At 51.9% G+C, this 24,575-nt stretch overlaps 1 protein-coding gene across 4 annotated transcripts in view; it reads left to right on the forward strand.

Moving 5' to 3' along the window:
- SULF2 (sulfatase 2) overlaps positions 1-24,575 on the forward strand; it is a 113,328-nt gene that overhangs the window by 8,047 nt on the left and 80,706 nt on the right. For all 4 annotated transcript variants that reach the window (XM_032350426.1, XM_032350425.1, XM_032350424.1 and 1 more), the window contains one exon: positions 18,421-18,695. In XM_032350426.1, the coding sequence (XP_032206317.1) occupies positions 18,497-18,695 (199 nt within the window). In that variant the 5' untranslated portion in view covers positions 18,421-18,496. Of the gene's footprint in view, positions 1-18,420; positions 18,696-24,575 lie in introns of those variants that run through there.

Here is a 24,575-nt window from a genome sequence, read left to right on the forward strand (position 1 = left end):
ATCCTTTTTAGCTTTTTTTTTTTATTCATTGAGACATAATTGACCCATAGGCACATATTGGTTTTAGGTGTGCAGCATAAAGATTTGATCCGCGGATATTTTGTAAAATGGTTATCACAGGGAGTTTAGTTAATAGCCATCATCACCCAGTTAAATGTTTTTCTGTGTCTTGTGCTGAGAATTTTTAAGATCTGTTCTCTTAACCACTTGCAAATACATAGCATCATGAACTGTGGTCACCACGCTATATATTGTCCCTGCTCGTAACTGGCAGTTTGCACCTGTGGGCCACCTTGACCCATTTTGCTCACCCCTCGCCCCCCACCTCTGGCAGCCACCAGTCTTCTCTGTCGGAGTTCCGTATTTTGTTTCGTTTTAAGATGCCACATCTAATTGAGCTCCTACAGTCTTTGTCTTTCTCTGTTCAACTTATTTCACGAAGCATAATGCCCTCCAGGTCCACCCACGTGGTCCCAAAGGGCGGGGTCTCCTTTCTCGTGGCTGAGCCACATTCCGTGGTGTGTGTCTACACACCACCTCGTCTCTGTGCACCCATCCATCCCTCAGCGGACACCAACGCTGCTTCCATGTCTGGGCCGTCATGAGTAAGTCTGCAGCGGACACGGGGGTGCAGGTATCTTTTCCAGATAATGAGTTCATTTCTTTCTTACAAATACCAGAAGTGAAATTGCTAGATGCTAGGGTAGTTCTGCTGTTAATGTGGGGGGAAACCACCCACTGCTTTCCACACTGCTTTCTTTTTAGCTTCTCAAAGGGGTTCTATACCATTCCTCTCAACCACCCTACCCGTAAGGAAGGCTGTGGATCACCCCCTCCCATCACCCCATGTCCCCCTCCCCACCCTGACCCCACCCAGCTCACTTTTAGACCTCAGGCCAGCTCAGGAAGGGAGCAGACCTTGGGGACCAACCTGTAGGGCTCCGAGCCCTATCTTGGGAGCCCAAGGTGGGCTTCTCACCACGGACTCAGGAGATGCTTGTAAGCAGAACAGGAGTTCCTACCCATCTCCAGGGCAGCTTGTACAAATCCCAGCACCCAGGCCACACCCAGACCAATTAAATCAGTGCCCTGGAGGTGGGGCTGGGGCTGGGGCATCAGTATACTTGGGAGCTCCGGCGGGGGGGGGGGGGGGGGGGGGGGGGTATGTGGCTCCAGTATACAGCTGAAATTTAATGCTGCTAACACAGGAAGAGAAAGTGCTGGATGGGGTGGGTGTCTCCTGCTAGGCAGTTCTGCAAATAGGTCGTGGCAGCTCCTGTAATGAAACTCTCCTTCCAGTGGCCAGTTGTACTTACAGTAAAGTCCAGACTCCCTGCTGGAGGCTACCCTGCCCTGCACTGCTTGGTCTCCGCCCCCGCCTCACCCCACTCCTCCAAGCTTATTACACTGTCACACTGGCCACATCAAAGCTTGTTCCAGCCTCAGGGCCTTTGCACTTGCTCTCCACTCTGCCTAGACCTCACAAGTCTGGCTCCTTCTGATCTGTCAGGTCTCAGCTCAAACATCACATCCTTAGATAATACTTAGAATGACACACCTGTTTTATAACACCTCCTACTCTCTGGAATTCTCTCAAGGTGCTTATTTGTTTATTTGTCCTTTGTCCTCTCTCCTCACTAAAAAATAAGCCCCTGTGGCTACAGGAAGCAGGTCTGTCTCATTCCCTTCTGTATCCCCAACCCCCAGAACGATGTACGGCTGAGTCTGAATCTAGTGTTTGGGGATCCTTGCTCAAAGGCAAATGCTCAAGGTAAAGGTGTCAAAACCAGTTTGTCGTTTGCAAAAAGCAAAGGTGGGAGTGGGAAGGGTTGCTTTTGCACTCACAGGTCCCTGAACCAGAGCTGGGGTTCATGCTGTCATCATGCACAGAGGGGTGGCCATCGCCCCCAGGCCACAGCAAGGACATGAGGCCCTGCCGAAGGGCTGGCAGAAGGCTCCACTTAGGATGTGAGTGTTAATGCGTGAGATCAGTGGCGTGACATTTCTGCAGGTGCCCTGAGAAAGTCTCCTCTCCCCACCTCCCCCCCTTAATGGCCCCTCCTGAAAAGAGCTATCACAGCTCAGGAGACCTGCCTCTCACCTCCTCTCCTGAACTCACGCTCCTGAAAGCTCACATTTCTACACACCAGGCAGCATTCTAAGTGCCCACTCAGGTGAATGCGTGACAAGTCCGTGATGCTGGTTGGCTTGTCTGCTCAGGCTGCTGTAGCAGAAGACCAGACACTAGAAGGCTGTTAAGCAACAGAAATTTCTCGTCAAGGTCAAGGTGCCAGCAGATTCAGAGTCTGGCGAGAGACCACCTCCTCAGTCACAGAGGACACTGTCTGGTGTCCTCATATGGCAGAGGGGCAAGGGAGATCTATGGGGTCTATTTTAGAAGGACACTAATCCCATTCTTGAGAACTCTACCCTCCCAAAGACCCCACCTCCTAATCCTGTCCCACTGGGGATTAGGTTTCAACATACGATTTTGGGGAGACACACACATACCATCTATAGCCAGAGACCTCCTAATCCCCATTTTACAGACCAGGAAAGTGGGGCACAAAGAAGTCTCTCCTTGTTCTGTCCTATTAGAGTAGGACGTCACAGGCTGGCAAAGCGGGGCCTGTATTCAGCTCACAGAAATGTTTAACCAGCACACTGTTTTGACCATTTTCTTAAAGTCATCAGATCTTTAAAAATTGTGAGATTTTACCTTTTAGAAATTTAGAGTTTCCAGGTTGTGGGGAAAAAAAGGGAGACGCGGGCCATATCTGGGCCTGAATTCCCATCCCCAGCGATCTCCACTCTGCCACAGTACCCCCCCATTCCCTATTGTCTGAGGCTGAAGTCAGGTTCACGTGCCATTGGCCATTGCACTTGCCCTGCTGTCCTCATCGTGGAGCAGTATTTCTTTGTACTTAGCCTCCACCGGAAGTGTAGAATGAGAGCTGGAGAGAAGGGAGCGTGTGGGCTTTTCTTACCCTGGGCCCCTTTCACTCATTCATGTCACCTTCCTGCCCCCGCCATGGTCCTTGGAATCCATCCGCCTCCCCCACCCACCCACCCGCTATTTCTAGAGACCACGCATCCCAAGTTTGTTTATAATAACAGAAGTCTAATGTCTCTCGGGTGCTAGGTTGCCAAGCATTGCCACATCACAACACTTTCGATCAAGGCCTGTTATCATTCCCATTTTGTAATCGAGGGAACTGAGGCACCACGTGCGGTGCCCCCACTGGAAACGGCTCCTTACCATTGTTCGTCTTGGTACCCTCAGTGCTCAGCTCGCTGGCAGTTTGAAACCATGCTTGAGAGAATGAATGAAGGAATGAGTTCTCCTCCCCACCCTCACCCGATTCAAGCCATTGGCCGCTGGAGACCAAACATCTTGATTCATCGTCGGTCATTTGTGACAGTTCAGTCGGAGGAATGGGCTCGAATCAGGGTCATTCAAGGCTGTTTGGTTGTGTTTCTGCTTTGTAACCACAGATCAGCCCCAGCTTGAAGCAACAGTGAATTTGTAAAAAAAAATTCTGTGGGTTGCTGGGTGGTTTCCTGCTTTTCCTGCTTCCTGTGATATCAGCTGGAAGATCCAAAATGCCTCCACTCGAATGGCCAGCAGCTCACTGGGGCCATTAGCTGAATCCTCTGTGCTCTGCCCCACGGCCTTTTCCCACAGCTGGGAGCGTTTCCTCACAGTATTGTGGTCTCGGAGTAGCCCGACTCCTAGGAACACAAAAAGGACAGCCACCAGGACTTCTAAGGATTTAGCCTAGGAAGCCCTAGGGCCCCCAGAGCAAGAGTTGAAGGAGGAGGGGTCCCAATAGGGACAAATGCACCCCGGATTTTTCCTTCTCTTGACATTCCTTTTAAGAGTCAGAAGCCTCATGAGAGGGTGTGATGGACTGACTTGGGTCACATGATCACCCCTGGGTCACACGGCAGGAGAGGGTGACACATCTTGGCAAAAGAGAGAAAATCCTCAGAAGGAAATTGGGTTTCCAGGATCAAGAAAAGGGGACCAGATGCTGGACGAGGTTAGGAACCACTATTCAGCCCCTGAATAAGTGACTCCCCCAGGGTCAGCAGTTAACATTTTTGAATGAATGACTAGAACATGGATGGATGGATGGATGGATGAATGCATTTTCTAAAAATCTAGTATAAATAGAAAGCCCAAAGGGCACCTTGGGTGGCTCAGTCAGTTAAGCGTCCAACACTTGATTTCTCTCAGGTCATGATCGCAGGGTGATGAGATTGCGCCCCACATCAGGCTCCATGCTGGGTATGGAGCCTGCTTAAGATTCTCTCTCCCCTCTTCCTCAACCCCTCCTCTCTCCCCCCAGAAAAGAGTAGAATGCCCAAATCTATGTAGCATCTCTTCCAGGTCAGGGGCCCTGTAACCCAGGCATTGCTGGGGGCCTGAGAGCCCTCTTTATGGGGCCAATCAGCTCCCACAATTGCTGTCATGTCTCAGCATCCTAACCCCAAAGATGGGGCTCATTTGAGCTGGCTCCTGGAAGAGAGCATGTGCCGTAATAAGGAACCACCAGCACAGGAAGTGTGCTCCCACTTCCCTAGACCCCACGCCACCTGGACACTGGCAGCCAGCCCTCACGCCCTCTCCAGCCACAGTACACTAAGCACACCTGCTGATACCCAGTGAGGCCCCGCCCTGCGCTGCGGCCCACAGTGAGACCCGAAGCAGGAGAAGCTGATCCCAGCCCAAGGAGCACCTCTAACCTGTGGCTTTGCTCCCTTGGCAGTCTATTTCCAGCTGCTGATTAGACTGCACAGCATGCCAGGGTTGGAGATGGACCTGTCATGCAAAATTCTCTCCACTTGCATCTCTAAATTTAGTGAGTTACTTGGTAAAAGTTGCTTCAGACTCCTTCCCCCACCAAGGAGTACAAAGCTTCTCAAATAATTCTAAGTGCCAGGCTGTTACCAAGGTGAGCTAATGAGAAGCTCATCTGCTAATAGCAGGGGCGTGATGGGTGAGGATGGCGCGCACGGCGGTGGATTGGGTGGAAGGGGAAGAAATAATTAGATTATTAATATGGGGCCGCCAAAATAGGCCTTTATCCCTTTATGTTCTTCTCGAAGGGAACTGTGGTCTCTGGAACCATAAATACGTGTCCTGTGGTGGTAAACTCTGGGGTTAAAAAATAGAGAGGGGATTGGAATCCTCAGTCCCAGCCGAGGCAGTCTACACTGAGAGCCAGCCCACAATTCGGGGTGAATAATGACTCTGTTCAGGTCCAGCTTATTGCTTTTGGCCAACGGCCTTTTGCAGAAATAACTTTGTAACTAGCTGCCAGGGAAGCTTTTGTCCACAGCTGAGACAAAAGAACAAAGAACAGAGGTGGGAATTTGTGTCTGATTCCCATTTCCCCTAAACACCTAGCAAGAACAACAGGTGTGGCCTACCTGGAAGGTGTGGGCTGGGGGAAGGTAATGTCCAACCTCCTCTGTGGCAGGCTGCCACTCCTGCTCCCTGCTCCTGCCATACTGGTCTTTATTCTGTTCTTTAAACCAACCAAACTCATTTCTGCCTCAGGGCCTTTGCACTTGCTTTTTCCTTTGGTTAGAAAGCATTTCCCCTACAAATGACTTCTCACGACCTTCTGGTCTCAGCTCAAACATCACCCCTTCCTCGGGGCCTCCCCTGACTTACTCTCCATCCCGTTGCCTTGACAGTTTTCTTCAAAGTTCTTAAAACGACCTGAAATTTATCTTCCTTTATCATCTGTCTCCCGCACCGGGATATCAGCTCCTTGAGGGCAGAGGCCTGACCTGCTCCATGTTCATGGCTGCTTCCAGCATCCTACATAGCACCTCACACATAGTAGGTGCTCAGGAAAGCTCACATAGCTTTGAAGGATTGCAAATAGGCCTCCGGGCAAGCTCCAGAGGAGCTTTGTTTGGTGTGCTCAGTGTCTAAAATGTATTGAATGTTTTCACTTTAGAAACGATGTCTCCATTGCGGTCCAGTCCTCACCCCCCAACCCGGGCCCCTAAATCCAGACCAGGTCACTCATTTCTCTTGCCAGGCTCCTGCAGGCATTTGAGTTTGAGGCCCCACTTTAGACAAAGGCCACTGCATGCAGGTATCTCTCTCCAGAGGTAACCAAATGACATCCAAGCTTCTGAGCCTAGGCTGAGGACCAGCCCGCTGGACTCCGGCCAACCCAGTCCCGTTGACGGGATGAAGGCATGGTTTCCATGGGCAGGGCGCAGTGGTCCTCCTCTTAGGGGCCATAAATGACATGAATTTCACTGTGTGAAACTTCTGAGCCTTCTGAGTCATCAAGGAAGGAGTCCCTATAACTCCTACTTGGTGGTCTTCAAGGAGTCCCACTCCCCTTGTAAGAAAAGATCAGTGCCCTTGGCAAGCAAGAATCCAAGAGCAATGTCATTACATTTGTTTCTTTATGCTGCTGTCCATTGATGGCAGGGGTTCTCCCATGGGGGCGATTTCATCCCCCAGGGGACATGAGGCAGTTTCTAGAGACATTTTTGCTCCCCACAGTTGGGGCATGTGCTTCTCACATGGCACAGGGAGAGAGGCCAGGGAGGCTATCGACATCCTCCAGTGCACCCCCCCCATCCAAGGATGACCCAGCACCCACCCCGGACAAGCCAGCCAGCTGCCCAATGACACGGACACGGCGGCCTCCTCTCCTGGATGGCTTCCATGGGCCCGGTGGCGGGGGGCCCGGAAGGTCAATAAGCCCGCCTCAGGAGTGTCATTCCCACGTTAGCAGGGGGGAAGTGAGGACAGTTAGGGGCCAATTCCCCAAAACCAGGTCACACACTTCACTTGGGGTTTCTGGGTTTTTTGGTGGTTTCCTTTCTACTTAAAAATGAGGAGGCAGAAGTGTTTTTTTAAGGGGGAATTAATGGTTTCCATGCCACCAAAACAGGAGAAGCTTCATTCTCTGAAGTGTGTGTGTGTGGGGGGGGGGGGTGCCTGCTTTCCACATCCAGGGCAAGCTTTTCTCTTTGCCTCTTCTGCTCCCTTCAGAACCTTCGGGACCTGACACCACTGACTGAACCCCTTTGGGTCATAGGAGATGGAGGTGTGGGGTCTGGGGAGCCTTTGGGTCACTCAGGGATCTTTAAGCTGGGCATGGCCACAGACTCCAAAGCTTGCCAGATGCAGACACGGCATCTGACTTGGTTTAAGTTTCACTTCCTAGAAAGGGTGGTGCTTGCTGGGGAGAGGCCCCCGTGGCTCTACCCGCCGTGGTGCCCTGGCCTCTGGGACTTGGCAGGTGCCCCTGTGTTTTCACAAGCCACATGATAGCCAGCGTGCTAGTCTACACCGTGACCTTGACACTCCTTCATGGAAAGGTGGAGTGCTGTCCCCTCCTTTTGAATCTGGCCAGTCTTGTGAAACCAATAGAGAAACCAATAGAATGTGGGGCGGAGGGGTGACGCTTGGGGAGCAACAGAGAGAAGACCGAGTTCAGTAGGAAAAACTGAGGCGGCACCGCCCGTCGCTGGGACATGCACCTTCCAAGCCGAAAGCTGCCACTTAAGAAATCAGAGCCCACCCCTGAAGCCACCATACAGGGAGGAAGGAGAGGGCCCCTAGGTCCTAGCCAAGTGCCCATAACAGCCACCCGATGAATCAAGTTCCCAGTCCTTCGGTCATTTCAGCTGTGGCCTCAGCCATTCCAAAACAGAGACCAGCCAGCCATGCATTTTTTTAAAAAATGACTTTATTCTGCTGAAGTCGAAGATCACCTGTTACACAGAAATCATCATTGGAGCACTTGGCCTGTGCCCGTCTGTCCCCCGTTCATTCACTCATTGATTCATTCAACCATATCCAGAATCTCCCATCTCGCGCCCTCGCTGCCCCTGTCCTGGTCCAGGCACCATCTAGGCAGCTTTCTCGCCGGCCCTCCCGCACCCACCCTCGTGCCCCTCATTCCGTTCTCCACACGCCGCCAGAAGGATCCTGTTAAGACCTACATCTAATCTCAACACTCCCAGGCTGGAACCTTCCAGATCCTCCGCTCACTCCAAATAGTACCCTTCCGATCACTCAACCCCACGCGAGCCATACGAGCCCCCGCTAGTGCCGCAGACTCCGAGGCACGCTCCTCCCCCAGCAAGCACACTTGCACGTGTCTTTCCCCTAGGCCTGGAACACCGTTCCCCTAAGTATCTGCAAGGCACATTCCTTCCCCTCCTTCAGGACTCTGCCCGACTGACACCCCCCACATTTAAAGATGCAATCTCCCCCCCCCCCCGGCCAGCGCTTGTGACCTCCCTCTCCTGCCTCACCCCCTTAGGACTCATCACCTCATGCCTATGATTTATTTTGGTGTCTGATTCATGAGAGACTATTTATTTCTGGATCCTCAGCACATAGACTAGGGCCTGCGCATAGTAGGTGCCCAGGAAATATTTGTTGACTAATTACAAGAATTAGCAGCCAGGCTGTGCCGGGGGCTGGAACTCTTTAGAGAAGAGACAGCCCAGGGCGCCTGGGTGGCTCAGTTGGTTGAGGGTCCAACTCGTGGTTTTGGCTCAGATCATGGTCTTGTGGTCTCAGGGTCCTAAGGTTGAGCCCTGCACCAGGCTCCCCACTCAGCTCAGTGTCTGCTTGAGGATTCTCTCTCTCTCCCCTCCCTCTGCTTGCTCGCTTGCTCTCAAATAAATAAATCTTTTTTTTTTTTAATCTAAAAGTGTTGGGGGGCGGGGGAAGAAAAGGAAAGAAAAGAAAAAGAGACGAGATGAGACAGCCTTACCCCTGTGGAACTTCCAGTGAGAAAACAACCCCCACAAAATAAAGACCAGAATAGGAGAGTGCCTGAAGGATCACATGTGTGATGAGTGTTCTGAAGAGAACTAACTTTGGATGAGGCCAAGCGGGGAAGCTTGCTTCCAAGAGGGCGGTCAGGGAAGGCCCTCTCTCCACCTGTCAGGCTCCACCCATCCCAAGCTTCAGGGCTGTGCCCAGGGAACAGTCTGTTTGGCTTGGCAGATGAAGAAACTGAGACCAAATTGGGACAAGAATTCATGACTCCCACACCCACGTTCCTTCTGCTTTTCTACACCACCTTTTTCTTATCGGTTGACAAATAAGGATGAGGAAAGTTTGCCTACAGTAAAGCAGAGAGTTGGGCCTGGGCCCAGGCTGAGGGCTAGCAAGCCGCGTTGTCAGGCCTCTCTACACAGAGGCCAGAGGCGACTGGGAAGCCACCTGAGTCAACACTCTGTCTCCAGCTCGCTTTACCATTTGGGCTCTTTCGGTTGCAATACCATTTGGGCTCATTCGGTTGCAAGTGACAGAGAAAGCAACTTGGAGCGACCTAAGAAATAATTCATGGTCCTAAGGAGTCAACATGTGAGAAAGCTGACCTAGGAAGAAAGGAAGACAACAACTCAAGCTATTTGTCAAAGGAGAAAAAGGAATCTCTTGGTGCCTGAAACAATCCAGGGTAAATCTTCTTCCTTCAGGTTTAGCTGGATCCAAGTCCCAAATGTTTCCAACCCAAGTATGTTCCATTTCTCAGCTCTGTTTTCTTCTGTGTGTTGGCTTCAGTCCACCTCTGCATGAGGCAAGATGGCGTCAGTCTTCCCTCACCTTCATGGTGGAAGGACATGGAACCAGCTAGCCAGTTGGAAAGGGTAGGCATCTCCTCCTAGTCAGGCCAAGGTGCCCGGATTACTCTGATTGACCAATCACTGAGGAAGAGGGATTGGAAGGCCCTGATTGGCTCAGGTCTGGATTGCTTGGTCTAGCCAGGGAGCTCTGCCGTGGTGGCCTAATTTGAACCTTATGGACCAAGGATCAGGGAGAAGGTCCCCAAATGAAAACTGGATGCTGTTATAGAAATTACATTGGCCCAAACCCAGCAAATAACGCTAAGCAATATGTATTGGGCACTTAGTGTATACAGTCCCCTTCTAAAGGCTTCACAGGCATTAAGCCATTTCCTCCTCACAACTCTTTAAAAAGTGCTCTTATTGGCCCCACTTTACAGTTGAAGACACTGAGGCCACAAGAGGGTAAGTTACTTGCCCAACAACTAGTCCATAGTGGAACCAAGATTTGAACGCCGGCTGTCTGGCTGCAGACCCCATCTCCACCCCTTCTCCGCCTGTTCCCTGCTGCATTTTAGCACATATCTCTCTGCTTGGCTTCCTCCAATCTCTCTATCAGCTCCATGAGATTAGAAATTTGTGTCTTTTTTTTTTTTCCACTGATCGTGAAACAGTACCTGACTGCAGATGCACAGATATTCGGGCATGTGAATTACATGGCCTCCCAAACACCCACTCACTTTACATACAAAACCTTGTGATGTTCATCCCTCTGGTACCTTAAATATATCGCTTCTAAACTTTCTTTGAGCTTTAACTATACTCCATGGTCCTGTCCTAAAGGCTCACTGTGGTTTGCCGGTACTTTGATTCCTGACACTTTTCACTTTTAGCTGGAGGTGTTCAGCTCTGGCTTTTGACCTCTTGACTCCTAAGAATGTCAGCTCCCTGAGGGCAGGGACTTTTTTTTCCCACTGCTTTATCTGCAGTGCCAAGAACCGTGCCTGACATGTAGTAGGTCTTTGAGGATTTCTTGTTGAATCAATAGTTCTGCAACGAATGGGGTTCCTAAACAAACCTTTCTCTTTATGCCCTAATTTCCTTTCCAGATCCTGAGCTCTTGTCTTGAAACCTGATCTTTGCCTCCTCCCTTTGAAAGACTCTTCTCTTGTCCCACGACCTGCTTTGAGAGCTGGCTTGGTTCCCTGCCTCCAGCTGGAATTCCAGGACCAGGCACAGAAAGCCCCCAGATGCCCTGGCCCTAGGTAGGGAAGACAAGGAAGGTCTGTGCCCATAGGTTGCAGGAGTTCCTGTCCTTTCCTTGACAGCCCTGGAGAGGAAGAGAGAAGGCTGGAAAAAGTCTGTGACCAGGAAGAAGGGGAGACACCAGGGGAGTATAAGACTTAACAGATGTGCTTGTGTCATGCCCTGTCTAGACAACTGGGCTTGTAAGGTTCGGGGCCACACATTTCCATCCCTCCCACTCTGCCTGCTGTTTGCTCAGGCCTTTTCCCGTGCCAGAAGCACCCTGTCCTCTACCCTCTCCTTCAGAAAAATCATGTGGATTCTGCAGAACTTTGTTCCTGTTAGGCTTCTTAAATTTTATAAGGCCTCCTCCAGGCAGCCCTCTCTGACTGCCCCCCAGGCCAGCAGTTCCCCCCTTCTTCTTCCTGTTTGTTCAGTACACTTAACCACAGCTTCTTGTATCATTCGTCAGTTTCCCAGTGAGCATAGGAGTCAGGATGGGCCTCTGAGATCAGGACGTCTGGGTGCAAATCTCGGCTGTGAGGTCTGCTTGCTTTACCTACCCAGGGCCCTGCGGGAAACAGAGGGTGTCCTCCAACAAACGTGTGAGCAGAGTGTAAGAAAATGAGTCATACAGATCCCTGGGGCTGGGGACAGTGGGGAACATTTGCTGGAACCAGAAGCGGGCCACCCACAGGAGATGTGGCCCCGAGCAGAGCAAGAGAGGGATGTGCTCAGTTCCCAGCACCCGGGCAGGGGGGACGCCTGGCAAGTACCCAGGCCCCTCCTCACACCGTCCCTTCCCCTGGTGGTGTCCCCCTTGGCCAGACCCCACCAGGAGCAAGAGAGCACGGAGCCCATTGATGTGGTCCAACCACGTGAACCTCCCAGGGCCCAGGGAAGCACAGAGAAAGGATGGGGAGGAAGCAGGCCAGGGGACAATATTCTGCTGTTCCTCCAAACTGCATGACCTTGGGCAAGTTCTCGAAACTCTCCATGCCTCAGCTTCCTCGCCTGCAAGTAGAACATCCAGTTTCATAAGTGTGTTGTAAGGGTGATGCGACCTAACAGGAGGAGGGCTGAGAAAGGGGCGGGGCCTGTGATAAGTACCCCATAAATATCAATTATTCTTCATCACTGTTCTGTAAGGGGGTTTACTGTGTTGATCCTGGTGCTTCCTGTTGCGAAAGACAGCTCCAGCTCAGATTAACTGAAGCGGCAAAGGCTACTTGTCTGAGCCTGTGACCAGGCACAAGGCTCAGCCCGGTGTCACCAGCACCCCTCTGAGCTTCCCCCTTGCTGGCGGGAATGGCGCTCCGGCTCCCTGCACCCAGCCACCAACCCCCCGGCCCCAGTTTCTTCCCGCTGTCTGCTATTGGCCAAGCCCAGGTCACATGCCTGCCTCTGGGCCAATCTCTGGAGCTAGTAAGTCGGAACATGTTGATTGGCTCTACCTGGGTCACGTGTTCTGCTCTCCAGTCAGGCTGCCCCTACCTAGTGCAGGAAGGGGGCGGTAGGGACCCCAACCACAGCTGGGGGTTGTTGTCACGGGGAAGAAATTTCTCTCCTAAGACAGTAAATAGCTTAGGTACCTGCTACGTGCCAAGCACTGTTTCGGACATTGGGGATGCAGATATGAAACAAAGCTGACAAAAATCCATGCCCTCAGGGAGCGGACACTCTAGTGGGGGGTGGGCTGGAAGGGGGGACCCATAAAGAAAGAAATAAAAGATGTGGTTTGTCAGAGGTGGTTGGTGCTAGTGGGAAGGGAAGAGATTTCTGCTAACCTACAAAGACAAAATGTAAGCAAAGAACTAAAGGAGGGGAGGAAAGGGCCTTGAAGATATCTGGATGAGGACTCCAAAGCAGGTAAGTGCAAAGGCCCTGGGGTGGGGACATGCCTGGCATGTGCAAAGTACAGCACAGAGGCCAAGTGGCCAGAGCCAGGTGGGCAAGAGGAAAAATGGAAGGTGATGAGGTCAGAGAGGGGATGGGCAGACCATGTAGGATCTTGTTGGCCCTTTGGAATGTCTGGGGTTTTGTTCACCATGAAGTAGAAGCCCTTGAAGGCTTTTCAGTGCAGGAAGACAGCCTCTTTGGTTTTAACAGGATCCTCTGGCTACTTGATAGAAGGAGGAGGAGGTAGAAGCAGGGAAACCAGTTAGAAGGCTGTTAGGTTCTGGGCGGGAATATCTTACCACCTAACACTGTGCCTCGCACATAGTAGGTCCTAAGTAAAAATTTGTAAAGTAAATGAAGGAGGACTAAGTGGTCGGGCTGTCTGGACCACCTGGCCCCAGCACATGGGGCATCTGGCCACAGCCTACAGTCCCCTTTCTTCCCTTCTTCCTGCGTGTTCTTCCATCTGGTAAGTGCCTTGCTCTGCCTCTAGCCACATCCTCCTCCCCCACCCCCTCAGCTGCTCAGTCATTCCCAGACTCTGCTTGGCTAATCTTGTTGGCAATTTGAGGATCCTCAGAGGAAGACTACCATCTGGGTTGTTCTGGGAAGGCCTGGGTGAGGTTCTGGGAGCTTCCCCAAAGCTGTGGTCTGTGGAGTGGGGAGGTCATTGGTCCCCCAGAGACATGTTCCTCTCTGCAGGTTACTTTATCTTCTAGATAAATCTAGAAGCAGGAGTGATGTTTCTGAACACTTGGGATACTAGACATTTCTAGAGCTGTCTTCCTCGACTGGCAAGCCTTTGCCAAGATTTGTAGAAGATACAGGACAAAGAGAAGGACCCAGATGGACCTTGGAGCGAGCTGGTGGGAATGAGACGAGGTGTCCAGGGGATAGTGGGGACATCAGGCCACTGGTGCTGTACGGAGTCACTGCAGACTCTCCGTTTAACCACTTTGAATTTTTTTTCCAAAAGGGAAAAAAAATGGAGGCAGAATCCCATGTGTCATTTTTAATTGATTTCTTTAGCATCCAGAGAGAGGCTGGCACAAGGCCAGGGGAAGTCAGAGCTGGGGGAATTCATCAAAAATCGACCTACCAATGACTTGATCTGATGAAATAATTAGCCCCTGTTATTCTCCAGTCTCCAGTCACAGAGCTTTGACTTCCATCCAGATGGGGAGCGTCCTGGCTGGTGGGGTGTAGTTGCCAGGGAGCAGGGAATGAAAGGGACTGTGGTTGTTGCGGGGAAGGAAGGGGACATGAGAAAACCAGCGTGGGTGCTAGGAACAGAATCCAGCTGACCACATCTCCCAGCTCTGCCCACCATCTGGCCCAGAGCTTTCAGTACAGGCTGCACCTCCCAGCTCCATAGCCCCTTCTACATCACAGGTACAGACCAAAGACCCTCAGGGGACACCTGGCCACCTGCTGCTCCATTTGGCAAATGAGGAAGGAAACTGAGGCTGGGAGCCTCAGGAACTTGCCCAGCAGGCTGCTTCCAGAGGCTTCTGTTTGAGCCAGAACTGGCTTTGAACCTGCCACTTAATCGCGTGATCATGGAAAAAGCACTTTTAACACTCTGTGCCTCAGCTTCCTCATCCGCAAGATGGGTATAATATGGATGAGCAGAAATGCGGATTAAACGTAAAATGTCGAGAGCAGGGGCTGGAGTATGGTACGCTCTCCGCAAGCTTTAGCTGTTACTGTTTCTGGCAGAAGAGAGTCGTGGGGCTCCCCTTGGATAGTCACTCAGTGTTCTGTTAGTGTTCGGTGTCTATCTGAAGGCATGTGAATGTGCGTTTCACACACGAAGGTGGGCTGGTGGGCACATCAGTTCAAATGCAAAGCACAGAGCATCCTAGTGTGTTTCCAGGAACAGGTGGACACAGACTGATAAACAACATGATTTGAGGACCGCCCCCACCCCAGGGTTTGGGGTAATTCAGGGACCAATTTGATGGTGGAACATGTCTACTTTTCAACCCTCTTCCAGCCTCCCCCCCCCCCCCAGCAGAAAGTCTGGGATGGTGCTAAGGCATTTTGACTCCTTTCCACACTTAAAAAGAGAGCGTGTACAGGTGGGAAAGGAGGCGGGCATAGAGCTCAGCTTAGAGCCTTAGGAAGGAACGAGAAGCTCTGAGACTGAGTGGCAAGGTCCGCTTTCCTTCATTTTGTGTGAGTTCGTTTGGTGGCAAGGGAAATGCCAGTTTTCCCCTTTACCCTTGGATAGAAAGTTTGCTTTTTAAAAACACGGATTTGTGTTTTTGTTTTTAAATGAAGCCATGTCACAGCAGAAGGGCTGTGGAGATAGAGCGGCAACTGGGGCTGTGGCGTCTGAATGGGGGAGGCTGGGAACGGTGCGTTTAGGGGAGGGGACCCGCAGGGGAGCAGAGGTCAGACCTTCTCTGCCCTTTCCTGCCCGGGGTGAGCTCCGGACCACGACTGAGCCGCCATGTTCTGCCCTGTAAAATGGGAACAGCGCTCGTACCTGTGTGGGAGGTGGTTGGGAGTGGGGGAGACTCTGCAGGCAGAGTGCCCCTCATAGCCCGCCCACGACTGCAGCAACCATGATCTACAAATGGTTTACTCTGTGAATGACGTGTTCTGGGTCATTCCATGTGCCGGCCTGTGGTCTCAGCACTCTGTATGAACCTGGTTCATCCTCCACACCTGTTTTATAAATAAGGAAACTGAGGCACAGAGGTGTTGAGTTATTTGCCTTGGGTCAGCCAGCAAGTGACTCCAAAGTACGTGTCTTAACCATCCACAGTGTGGCACAGCAGGAGCTCAGGACACACTTGGTGCGGTGGCTCCGGCTGCCGAGAGGCCACAGGGTGGAAGCCAGTGCTGGCCCTTGGAGCCTGTGAAAGTCATGGTTCCCAGGTCAGCTCCGCTTCGAATGTGGTCCCCATCTCCATCTCCCCTCTCTGCACAGCTGTCCTATTGGCGGTCCTTGGGGAGGGAGACAGAGCAAGAAGCCTGCTCCATCTCCTAGCCTGCCCTGGGGAGTGTCAGTTGAAGGCATGACTTCCAGTGGCATTTTGGGTTAAGGGAGCAAAGAAGGAATCTTACAGCCCCTGGAGGGAACTGGCACGGGAGGGGAGTCATCACTCCCCATAGGCTTGAAGGGGCAAGAGGAGGCTGAGAGTGCCGCCAGGACTAAAGGAAAGCTAGAACCATGGCCAGCCTAGAGAGACTAAGGCCCTGGGGGGCCTGGGATGCAAGGGAGGGAGCAGAGCTGGAGAAACTGATTTCCTGCTGATCTCCTGCCTCCGCCTGCCCAGCAGAACTCCCACTGGCAGAACTAGCAGGAAGCCGGGGACTGCAGGTGCCACCTGTAGAGGCGAGACTGGCTTCCTGGGGCACAGAGCAGGGACAAAGAGCAGCCCGCCCCATGGACCCTTCCTGCGGGGGGATGACAGGGGAAGGGGGTTGGTGATGCCTCGGAGCCTCCATACTGAGGTCATGACATGGCTCTGCCGAGCCCCACGCCCCTCAGTCTGCAGAACTCAGAGGACCTTAACCAAATCTCCATTCCTTTAGCTTTCAGAATATTTATTGGGCTCCTACTACTACTACATGACAGGCATAGTACTAAGAGCTGGGGACCCAGCTGTGATTAACATAGGCCCACTTCCTACCCTTGTGGGGCTGAGCCTTTAGTGGGGAGAACTGGGCAACTAAGATAATTGCAGGTTGTAGTAGGGATTGTGGGGAGAATAAACACAGTTATAAAATACAGAGAGCGCCTCACGTGGAGGGCACCACCTTAGATAGGGGAGCGGGCCTTTCTGAGGAGGTGACGTTTGTGCCAAGACTTGACAGAGGAGAGTGAGCCCTGTATAGAAAATAAATCTGAGGGGCGCTTGGGTGGCTCAGTGGGTTAAGCCTCTGCCTTCGGCTCAGGTCATGATCTCAGGGTCCTGGGATCGAGCCCTGCATCAGGCTCTCTGCTCAGTGGGGAGCCTGCTTCCCCTCCCTGCCTCTCTCTCTGCCTACTTGTGATCTTTCTCTCTGTCAAATAAATAAATAAAATCTTCCCAAAAAATTTAATTTAATTTAAAAAAAGAAAATAAATCTGGGAAAAGAATCTTCTAGGTTTAAGGAAGAACACGTGCAAAGGCCCTGGGGCAGAAACACACTTGATTTGTTAACAGAAAGAAGCCTGTGGGGCTGGGGAGCAGCTGGGAGGAAGAAGAGGTAGGAAGGGGCTAGATCTCTTGAATCACCTGTAGGCTATGGTGGGGAGTGTGCATTGTATTCCTTGGGCTGGGGAAGCCAAGGCGGGGGTCTGAGCAGGTGAGGGACAGGACTGGGGCTAAAGTGAGGTGAGCACCCCACACTGGTGCCATCTGGGGTGAGTCCCTTCTATCTTGTGCCCTGAATACCTTGCTGGTCTCAGGCTGGGCCAGGCCCACGGAGTGATCCTATGGGATTTACCTTTTAGGAAGATATTCCCGGTGCCCTGGAGAGGATGGAGAATGAGGGCACAGTCGGGGGAAGCGGGGGACCTCTTAGGGGGCTGTTGCAGTGGCACATCTCCTCCTATGGACCAGAGCCCTTGATGAGTTCCCTGAGCTGGGACTTTGGTGGGGGGAGGTGGGCAGAGTCCTTCAAGGTCAAGCCGCCCCACCTCCAACAAACCTGGTTTCCTCCTGGCACGTCTGCTTGCTCACTGTCTCTCATTTTAAATAAATGAGACCTAAAGTCTATATCTGGAAAGACTTGAAGGCTCATTTCCTCAAGAAATAGAAAAATGACCACAGAGAGCAAAGAGCAGAACAAGATCAGACCTGCCCAAGCCAAGATGTGCCATCCTGCTGTCCCTCCCACCTTTGCTGGTGACCGCTTCAGACCTGGGGGCCCCAGGGGTGACCGAGGTCGCAACAGACTGTGACAGCTCTTCTCCTATAGCTTTTTAGCCCTCAATTTTCTCTTGTGTCCTTTTGTTGATTCTACAAACTTAAAACTCACGTGAATAACTTGCCCAGCTATGGGGTCTGTCTGCAGGGTGCCTTCACACACATCCCGCTGGCTTGCGCTCCCTTAACACCTTGTCTCCCTGGCTTGCGCTCCCTTAACACCTTGTCTCCCCGTTTTATTCGCGGGAAAGCTGAGGTTCCCTACTGGCTTGCTGGGGAGGATACCCGGCTGGCGAGCGACACAGCTGGGACTGGGACGCATACAGGGTCGCTCAGCCCTGCACATCCCCACCGGGCCTCAGCCTCACGCTGCACTGCCCTAGAGCGGGGACTGTCCTGCTCACCTCTGCCTCTCCGCCCCACCACACCCCATCCCTCTCACCTCTGGGGATGGTGGGGGGAGAAGGGAGGCCCAGAAATCTCTCTTCCCATAGTCTGGGCTCCTTCTTTTTCCTTGCTCTGGGGCTGGTCTGTCTGTTGAACGGGTTGGCAGATTCAGAGACAGGCTGGTTATCTGACTTGGGCCCAGGGCTGCACCCAGCACATTCAGAAGACTGCTGGTCCCGGAGAGAAATCTGTCTGCAGAAGCAGTCACAGAAAGCTTTCCTGCCACTGTGTCGCGGGAGCACGTTGCAAGTTCCTTCCTTCCCACTTTCTCACTGCTCTAGCTCCCCCTGATCAAAGGAACCCTCGGTGTCCATGCCAGAAATCATTATGCAAGCCCAAGCCGTCAGGCGGCCTTTACGTAAAGACTGACCTGATTCTTTTCCTCCTACTTTAGATCCGTGAGTAAAGTGGGAAGAAGCGACAAGAGACACAGCCACAACACGCGACTTCAGACTCCTGGGTCCCGCCGGATGCCCAGATCGGCGGCCCGTAAAATGGCCCCGCCCAGCCTCCTGCTTTGCTTGCTGTCCGCCACCGTGTGCTCTCTGCTGGGGGGAAGTTCGGCGTTCCTGTCCCACCACCGCCTGAAAGGCAGGTTTCAGAGGGACCGCAGAAACATCCGGCCCAACATCATCCTCGTGCTGACGGACGACCAGGACGTGGAGCTGGGTAAGCAGCTGGCCCTCAGGGCGCACCTCCCTGGCCAGGGCCACCTTGCTGGGGCCGAGGCTCCTGACGCAGGGTGGCTGGAGGAGACCCCGGGGAGCTCACTTTGGTTTCAACCAAGTCACACGGGTTGTCCCACACACATGCCCTTGCAGCTGGGTCCACAAGGCCAGGGGTCTCCAACTCGTTCCTAAAGCAAAACCCTTTCTCGATTGCTCCAAAAGTCAAAAGAGATGTTTGGACCAATTTGTTATTTTCATGCAGTTTCTATCGAGTACATGCTATGTGCCAGTGTCGTAGGGCCTGGAACTTCAGTAATGAGTGAGAAAGGCCTAGACCTTACTGTCACAAAGTGAGGGACACAGGTAATAGCAGGGTCACAGCGACGATCATTTCAAGAAGGGAGAAAGGGGCTGTGCCAGATGGGGCCAGGGGGAGGGGGAGCCACTTCGGATTGGTAATCAGGGAGGGCCTCTCAGAGGGGGTGATGTTTGAGCTGACACTGAAACTAAGAAGGAGCCAGCCGGGGGGGGGGGCGGTGTATGTATGTATGTGTGTGTACGTGTACATGTACCTGTGTGTACACACATGCACGTGTGGGCCCTTCCTCTCCAATCACCACTTCAGGTGACCTCATCCTTGGTGGCATCCAGGGACAGGGAGGGCGGACACAATTTCTAGTAACCTGACCCTGTTCACAAAGGTGGTGCCTCAGGACGATACGCGTGGCCGCCTCCTATCCAGAGCTTCCTCCGCTCGTGGTGCTTTGGCTCTGGGGAAAGCGGGTGAGGACAGGGACTCTCGCCAGGGTTTAGCTCGCTGGTACGGATGACAGGCGTGTCAGGGGCTTCAGCTCGCAGTCTCAGTGCCTTCTTTACCCACGCAGGCCACCCCGGCCACCACCTCCTTAACCCAGCAAGAGGCCATCCTGGCTCACCCCTGGCTCCGCCCCTGCATTCCCACGCAAGACCACAAGGCCCTGCCCCAGCCGTGGGTGCTACACCTGCCAGAGGCTTTTCTCCCCACTTGTCCCCTTGCATGAGGACAAGCCGCCACACATGAGGCCACCAAGAGCAAGCCCTCCAGACACCATCTCAGCTGCACCTTCTGGTGCTCAGCTGTACCTTCTGGGGGCTGAGCTCCACTGGTAGTTCCAGCTCACCGTCGGGGTGGGGGGTCTCCCTCAAGAAACCTTCTTTCTCCCTAGCTTGTATCCGTTCCCCTGCCCCCACCTTGAAGTCACTGAGTTTACCAGTTCTCTTTCTCAACAGGACCCCATACACAGAACTGCCCTATAGGAATATAACGGGCGCCATAAATGCAAATGACGTAAGCAATTTTAAATTTTCCAGTGGCTACATTTTTTAATGCTTAAAAAAACAGGTGAAATTAATAATGTATTTTTGTTTAACCCCATGTGTTCAAATGATTATCATCTCCACATGTAATCAATATAAAAAGTCCTTCAGGAGATAGTTTACATTTTTTATATTGTTTTTGAAATCTGGCCTGTAGTTTACACTTAGAACACAGTTCATTTAGGACTAGCCACCTTGCAGGTGCTTGGTAGCCGCTTATGGCTACTGTATTGGACAGCACACAGCCTTGTGTGGTTTTCCTCCTGCATATTTTCCCTTCTAATCATTAGTGTCACTGTGTACTGTGAAGATCTGAGAAAAGCCTTTTAAGCAAGGGGAAGTAGCACGTGCAAAGGCCCTGAGGCAGAAGCAAGGAAAGGGATCGGGCTGGAGCCTGGGAAAGGGGGCTGGAATAGGAGACTGGAAAGAGAGGATGGAGCCCTATCTTGGAGGCTTTCATGGGTAGAGAGTGCCAGTAGTTGACTAGGTGAGGGGTGGGCTTTTAGCCTCTATCCACTGTCAAAGGACAATTGAATATTATAGATGGCAATAAATGTAAATGTTTCCTGGCTAAGCCTTTGCTACCAAACCTGAGATTGTGGTGAAGATCCAACTTCAAGTCTACACTCTTTTTGCATCCATTATTAAAAGCATGCATCACTCTTATTAATTACAAAAAAAAAGTGACTTATATACATCCCAGTTGCTCTTTATAATGATTTGTATTAATGATCACAAGTATAGATTTTTTCTCCGGGAGCTTATCAAGTGCAAGAAGTCTTTGTAGGCAGGAAGCAATCAGAGCCCAGAACCTTTATTGACAGTTGAACACACAGAATACCTATCTGTCCAGCAGCATCTAGCTTGAACCGTGTTTGATGAACATGGGGAGTCTACAGTCATGGCCATAGGGACGCAAATTTTGTTTCTGGTAGACTTTTGCAGAGAGTACTTGCATGAGGCACCCAGATCTCTGAGCACAGGGGTCCTGCTTCACAGGGTCCCTCAACGGTAGTCATACCTGAGAGTTCAAGGCTGCCCAGACACCCCCTCGTGCATTCAGCAGGTCTGTATTAAGCATCCAACCCTGTGCAGCACACTGTGCTGGGAGTTAGAGGATGAGGAAGGAGCATTCTGGGTCAAGAGAATGGCAAGGCAAAGACACTATGTTAGTTAGCAGTGAACTTGGTGGGTCAGGACAGAAGGAAGGCTGTGGACTGGAGAGAGATGAGACAGGAGTGAACTGGGGCCAGGTCGTGAGGGGCCTTGTGGTCCTGATGAGGGTTTTGAGTTTTAGTAAAATGGACATAGGTTAGGGGGCCTTTAGCAGGGGCTATGAGGTGACTTGGGTTCCAGCAGGATCCCTCTGGCTGTTATGTTCAATTTGGGATCGCCAAGAGCAAGAGCAGAGACGGGGAGCCCCGTTCAGAGGCTGCGGAAGTTGGGCAGGGGTTGACGGAGGCTTGGACCTGGGGCAGGAGCAGTCATAGGTGAGGCACCGACCAGTGGTTGGATGAGGGGGTTAAGGAAAAGAGGAAGATCTAGGGCAACTCCTAGACTTTTGGCCCGAACCAAGGTGAATGGTGGAACAGCCACCCCCAGGAACAACACATTTTTGCTGCAGCAACGTGATCCAGCTAAGCCTGGTGCCAGAATGTGATCACACGTTTACATCTGTGACTCTCGAATAAAACCAAAGAATGTGCAAATATAGAAAAAGGATCTATGGACGTGATAAGGACACAGGAGGGAAGAGAGCAGGGAGAACCACGGCTAACTTAAAATACAGAAATTCAGTCTCTTTGTTTTAAAAGAGGGAGAGATTAAGTCACAGGAAAATGAAGTTTCTTGTCCAAGGTCACACCCACATGGCCAGACCGTGGCCAAGCAAGACTGAAAACCAGATCCTGTGGTCTTAAACACTGTTCTACTTAACCAGTCTCCTGGAGTAGCTGTTGAGTCGTTTCTAGAGTGTTCGTGTGTGTGTGTGAGTTGGTGTTCACGGTCACAAATACCATTGCCGGGAATGTCTTTATACATGCTTCTCAGCGTCCACGAGCAAGTGCCGCGAAGGGAGAGATTCCAGGCAGTGAATTCGGCGCGTGGAGAGCCCTCGCGTTCTGGGGCGTCTGTCAGCTCCCACAGCGCAGCACCACCTTGCATAGACACGCCAGTGCCTGTGAACCTTCCCTTCCACGCTCGAGCCGCCCCCTCCGCAGCAGAACTGGCTTTTGAAGGAGGTTGTGTAGCTTTCAGGAGGTGAGGGATGGAAGGTGGTAGTGGGGGGGGGGGGGTTTTATAAACCACTAGACAGACCCAGATCAATAATGCATGTTCCAAAAAAGGCCAGCCCATTATCTCACAGTCTGCTACAACCGGCACACAGAGGGTGGTCCTAAAAAATTTATCATCTGCTATTTTCTGCTCATTCGTGCGGCAGTTCTGATGGTTCTCAGGGCTGAAGGCTTCTCGACTGAGCTAATTCCAGGCTTCCTTCCAGTCCCGGGTGGAGAACAGCCGTCCATCCTAATTAGGGTCTGGTTGAGAGAACGCGGATGGGACACACAGAGGGGCTCGTCCTGCGTCTTCATTGCGAGGTTGGGGCAGGGGGAGGAGGGCCACAGACTCGTGTGCTCTTTGCTCGCGTGCATCTGGCACCCTTCCCTGAGTTGTCACTCCGAAGTGTCACGTGCCCAGGGGAACTGGTTCCAGGGCACAGGGGTCAGTAAGCAGCCTCCATTATCAATACATCGTCAAGGTGATTGGGAAAATCCCTGCGTTTCAGTGATCCTTGGAGACCGGCAGGGGCTTGGCTCACCACCTTTACCAGAAGGATAAGAGAAGGAGAAGCACACAGAGGCTGGCGTCTTGTTTGCATCTGATGACCTTGAGTCAGAGAGGCTGGGTCACTGGGGAGCCCTGCTGGGGTTTACTGGTTGGATTCGATCCGGCCAAACCTTTGGTGAGCCTCAGCGGCTCAGACAGGCTCGGAGACACCAAGAGGAGTTAGACACAGTCCTCGTGGAGCGTTGGCAGCATCCCAGGGCCATCTGTTCCATTATTTGAGATTTTATTGCACTGGACTTACTTTTTGAAGCTTACATCGTATTTGAGAAGGAAGTCTTAAATGATAACTGTAAATGAAAAACCAGTCTCCACTGCCTTTCGTAAAAGGTCACGGCAAAACCAAGTACAATGAGAGCAGCGGTGTTTTTGCATTCGAGCAAGAGGTTGCCTCCCACAAGGCTGGCGTGTCTTTGTTATACAGGCTGAGGGCAGCAGCACCTCCCCGGGACTTTCTCCTTGACCCGTTCAGCAGGATGGAAGCTGGGGAAAGGTTGAGAGCCATGGGCTTTTCGTATTGGAGCCCCACTAATACGGGGGCTCTTGTGTCTGAAGGTTAAGGACACAGATTCCCCAAACCCCAGAATATCAGGGCTTATCTCCTAAGGGTCCACATGGGGTAGAAACAAGCTGCCTTTTGAGGCCCCCTCAGATTGCCAGGTTTCAGGTGTGCCCCCCAAGAGAGTCATGCCGCTGTGGGCGATAAAAGGCCACCAAGCAGCAGTGTTGGCAGGGGGACCACAGAAATGCCATAGAAACAAAGCATTGTTTCCATTCATTGGATATAAGAACCCATGTTTCACAAACTTTCTGTCAGTCTGAATTCTCTCAGTGACAAGTGACAGAAACCCAACTCAAACCAGACCAACATACACCAAAAAATGAGTTTATTCGACTCAGGTGAATAAAAAGTCCAAGTGTTTAAAAAAAAAAAAAAAGTCCACGTGTATTCTGAGCTTCAGGTGTGGCTGGATCCAGGAGTTCTGTCTGGCTCTCATCTGTCTCTCCATCTCCCTATTCTCAGTTCTCTTCCAAAGCGGCTTCACCCTCAACCCAGCTTCCCACCTGGCATCACCAGACCCGTGTTGATGGTACAGTGAGCCATCCTTGTGGAAAGAGTGTCTCTCTCCCATGCATACCAATAAATGGCCCCAAATGAAGTATCTTAGATCTGGTCCTCCCCGGGACAGCTGGTCAATCATGAACCATTCAGGGGAAGGGAATACAAGGATCAGCTGGCCTGGTCATATGCACAGCCCTGGAGTCAGGAATGGGGCCAACCTCACAGGAGCTGTGAGGACTCAGAAAGGGAGTAGGTGTGTTGCCTAAAGGGAAATTCAAGAGCTGGTGCCAGAAGAAGGCAGGTGCCAGGTGTGCAGTCGAGTCCAGGAGATGCTCAGGGCATGCTCACAGGGCTCTCTCCAAAGCAGGGTGCTCGTGGGACAAATAATTCAGTCAACGAGTATGTGCCAGAGGGGGTCCAGCAGCAAAAGAAATAGGCAAAATCTCTATTCTTACGGAGCTTACATACTAATGCAAGAGTTAATAAAAAATATTTATAAAGTATGTGGTACCTACAGTAGTAAAAAGGGACAAGGAGGATAAAGCAAGGAAGGGAAGTCAGCAAGGAGAGGGAAAGGGGGAGCGATGATATTATGGAGACATCTGGGCAAAGAAAGTA

Source organism: Mustela erminea, chromosome 7 (genome assembly GCF_009829155.1).
Source record: "Mustela erminea isolate mMusErm1 chromosome 7, mMusErm1.Pri, whole genome shotgun sequence".
NCBI lineage: Eukaryota > Metazoa > Chordata > Mammalia > Carnivora > Mustelidae > Mustela > Mustela erminea.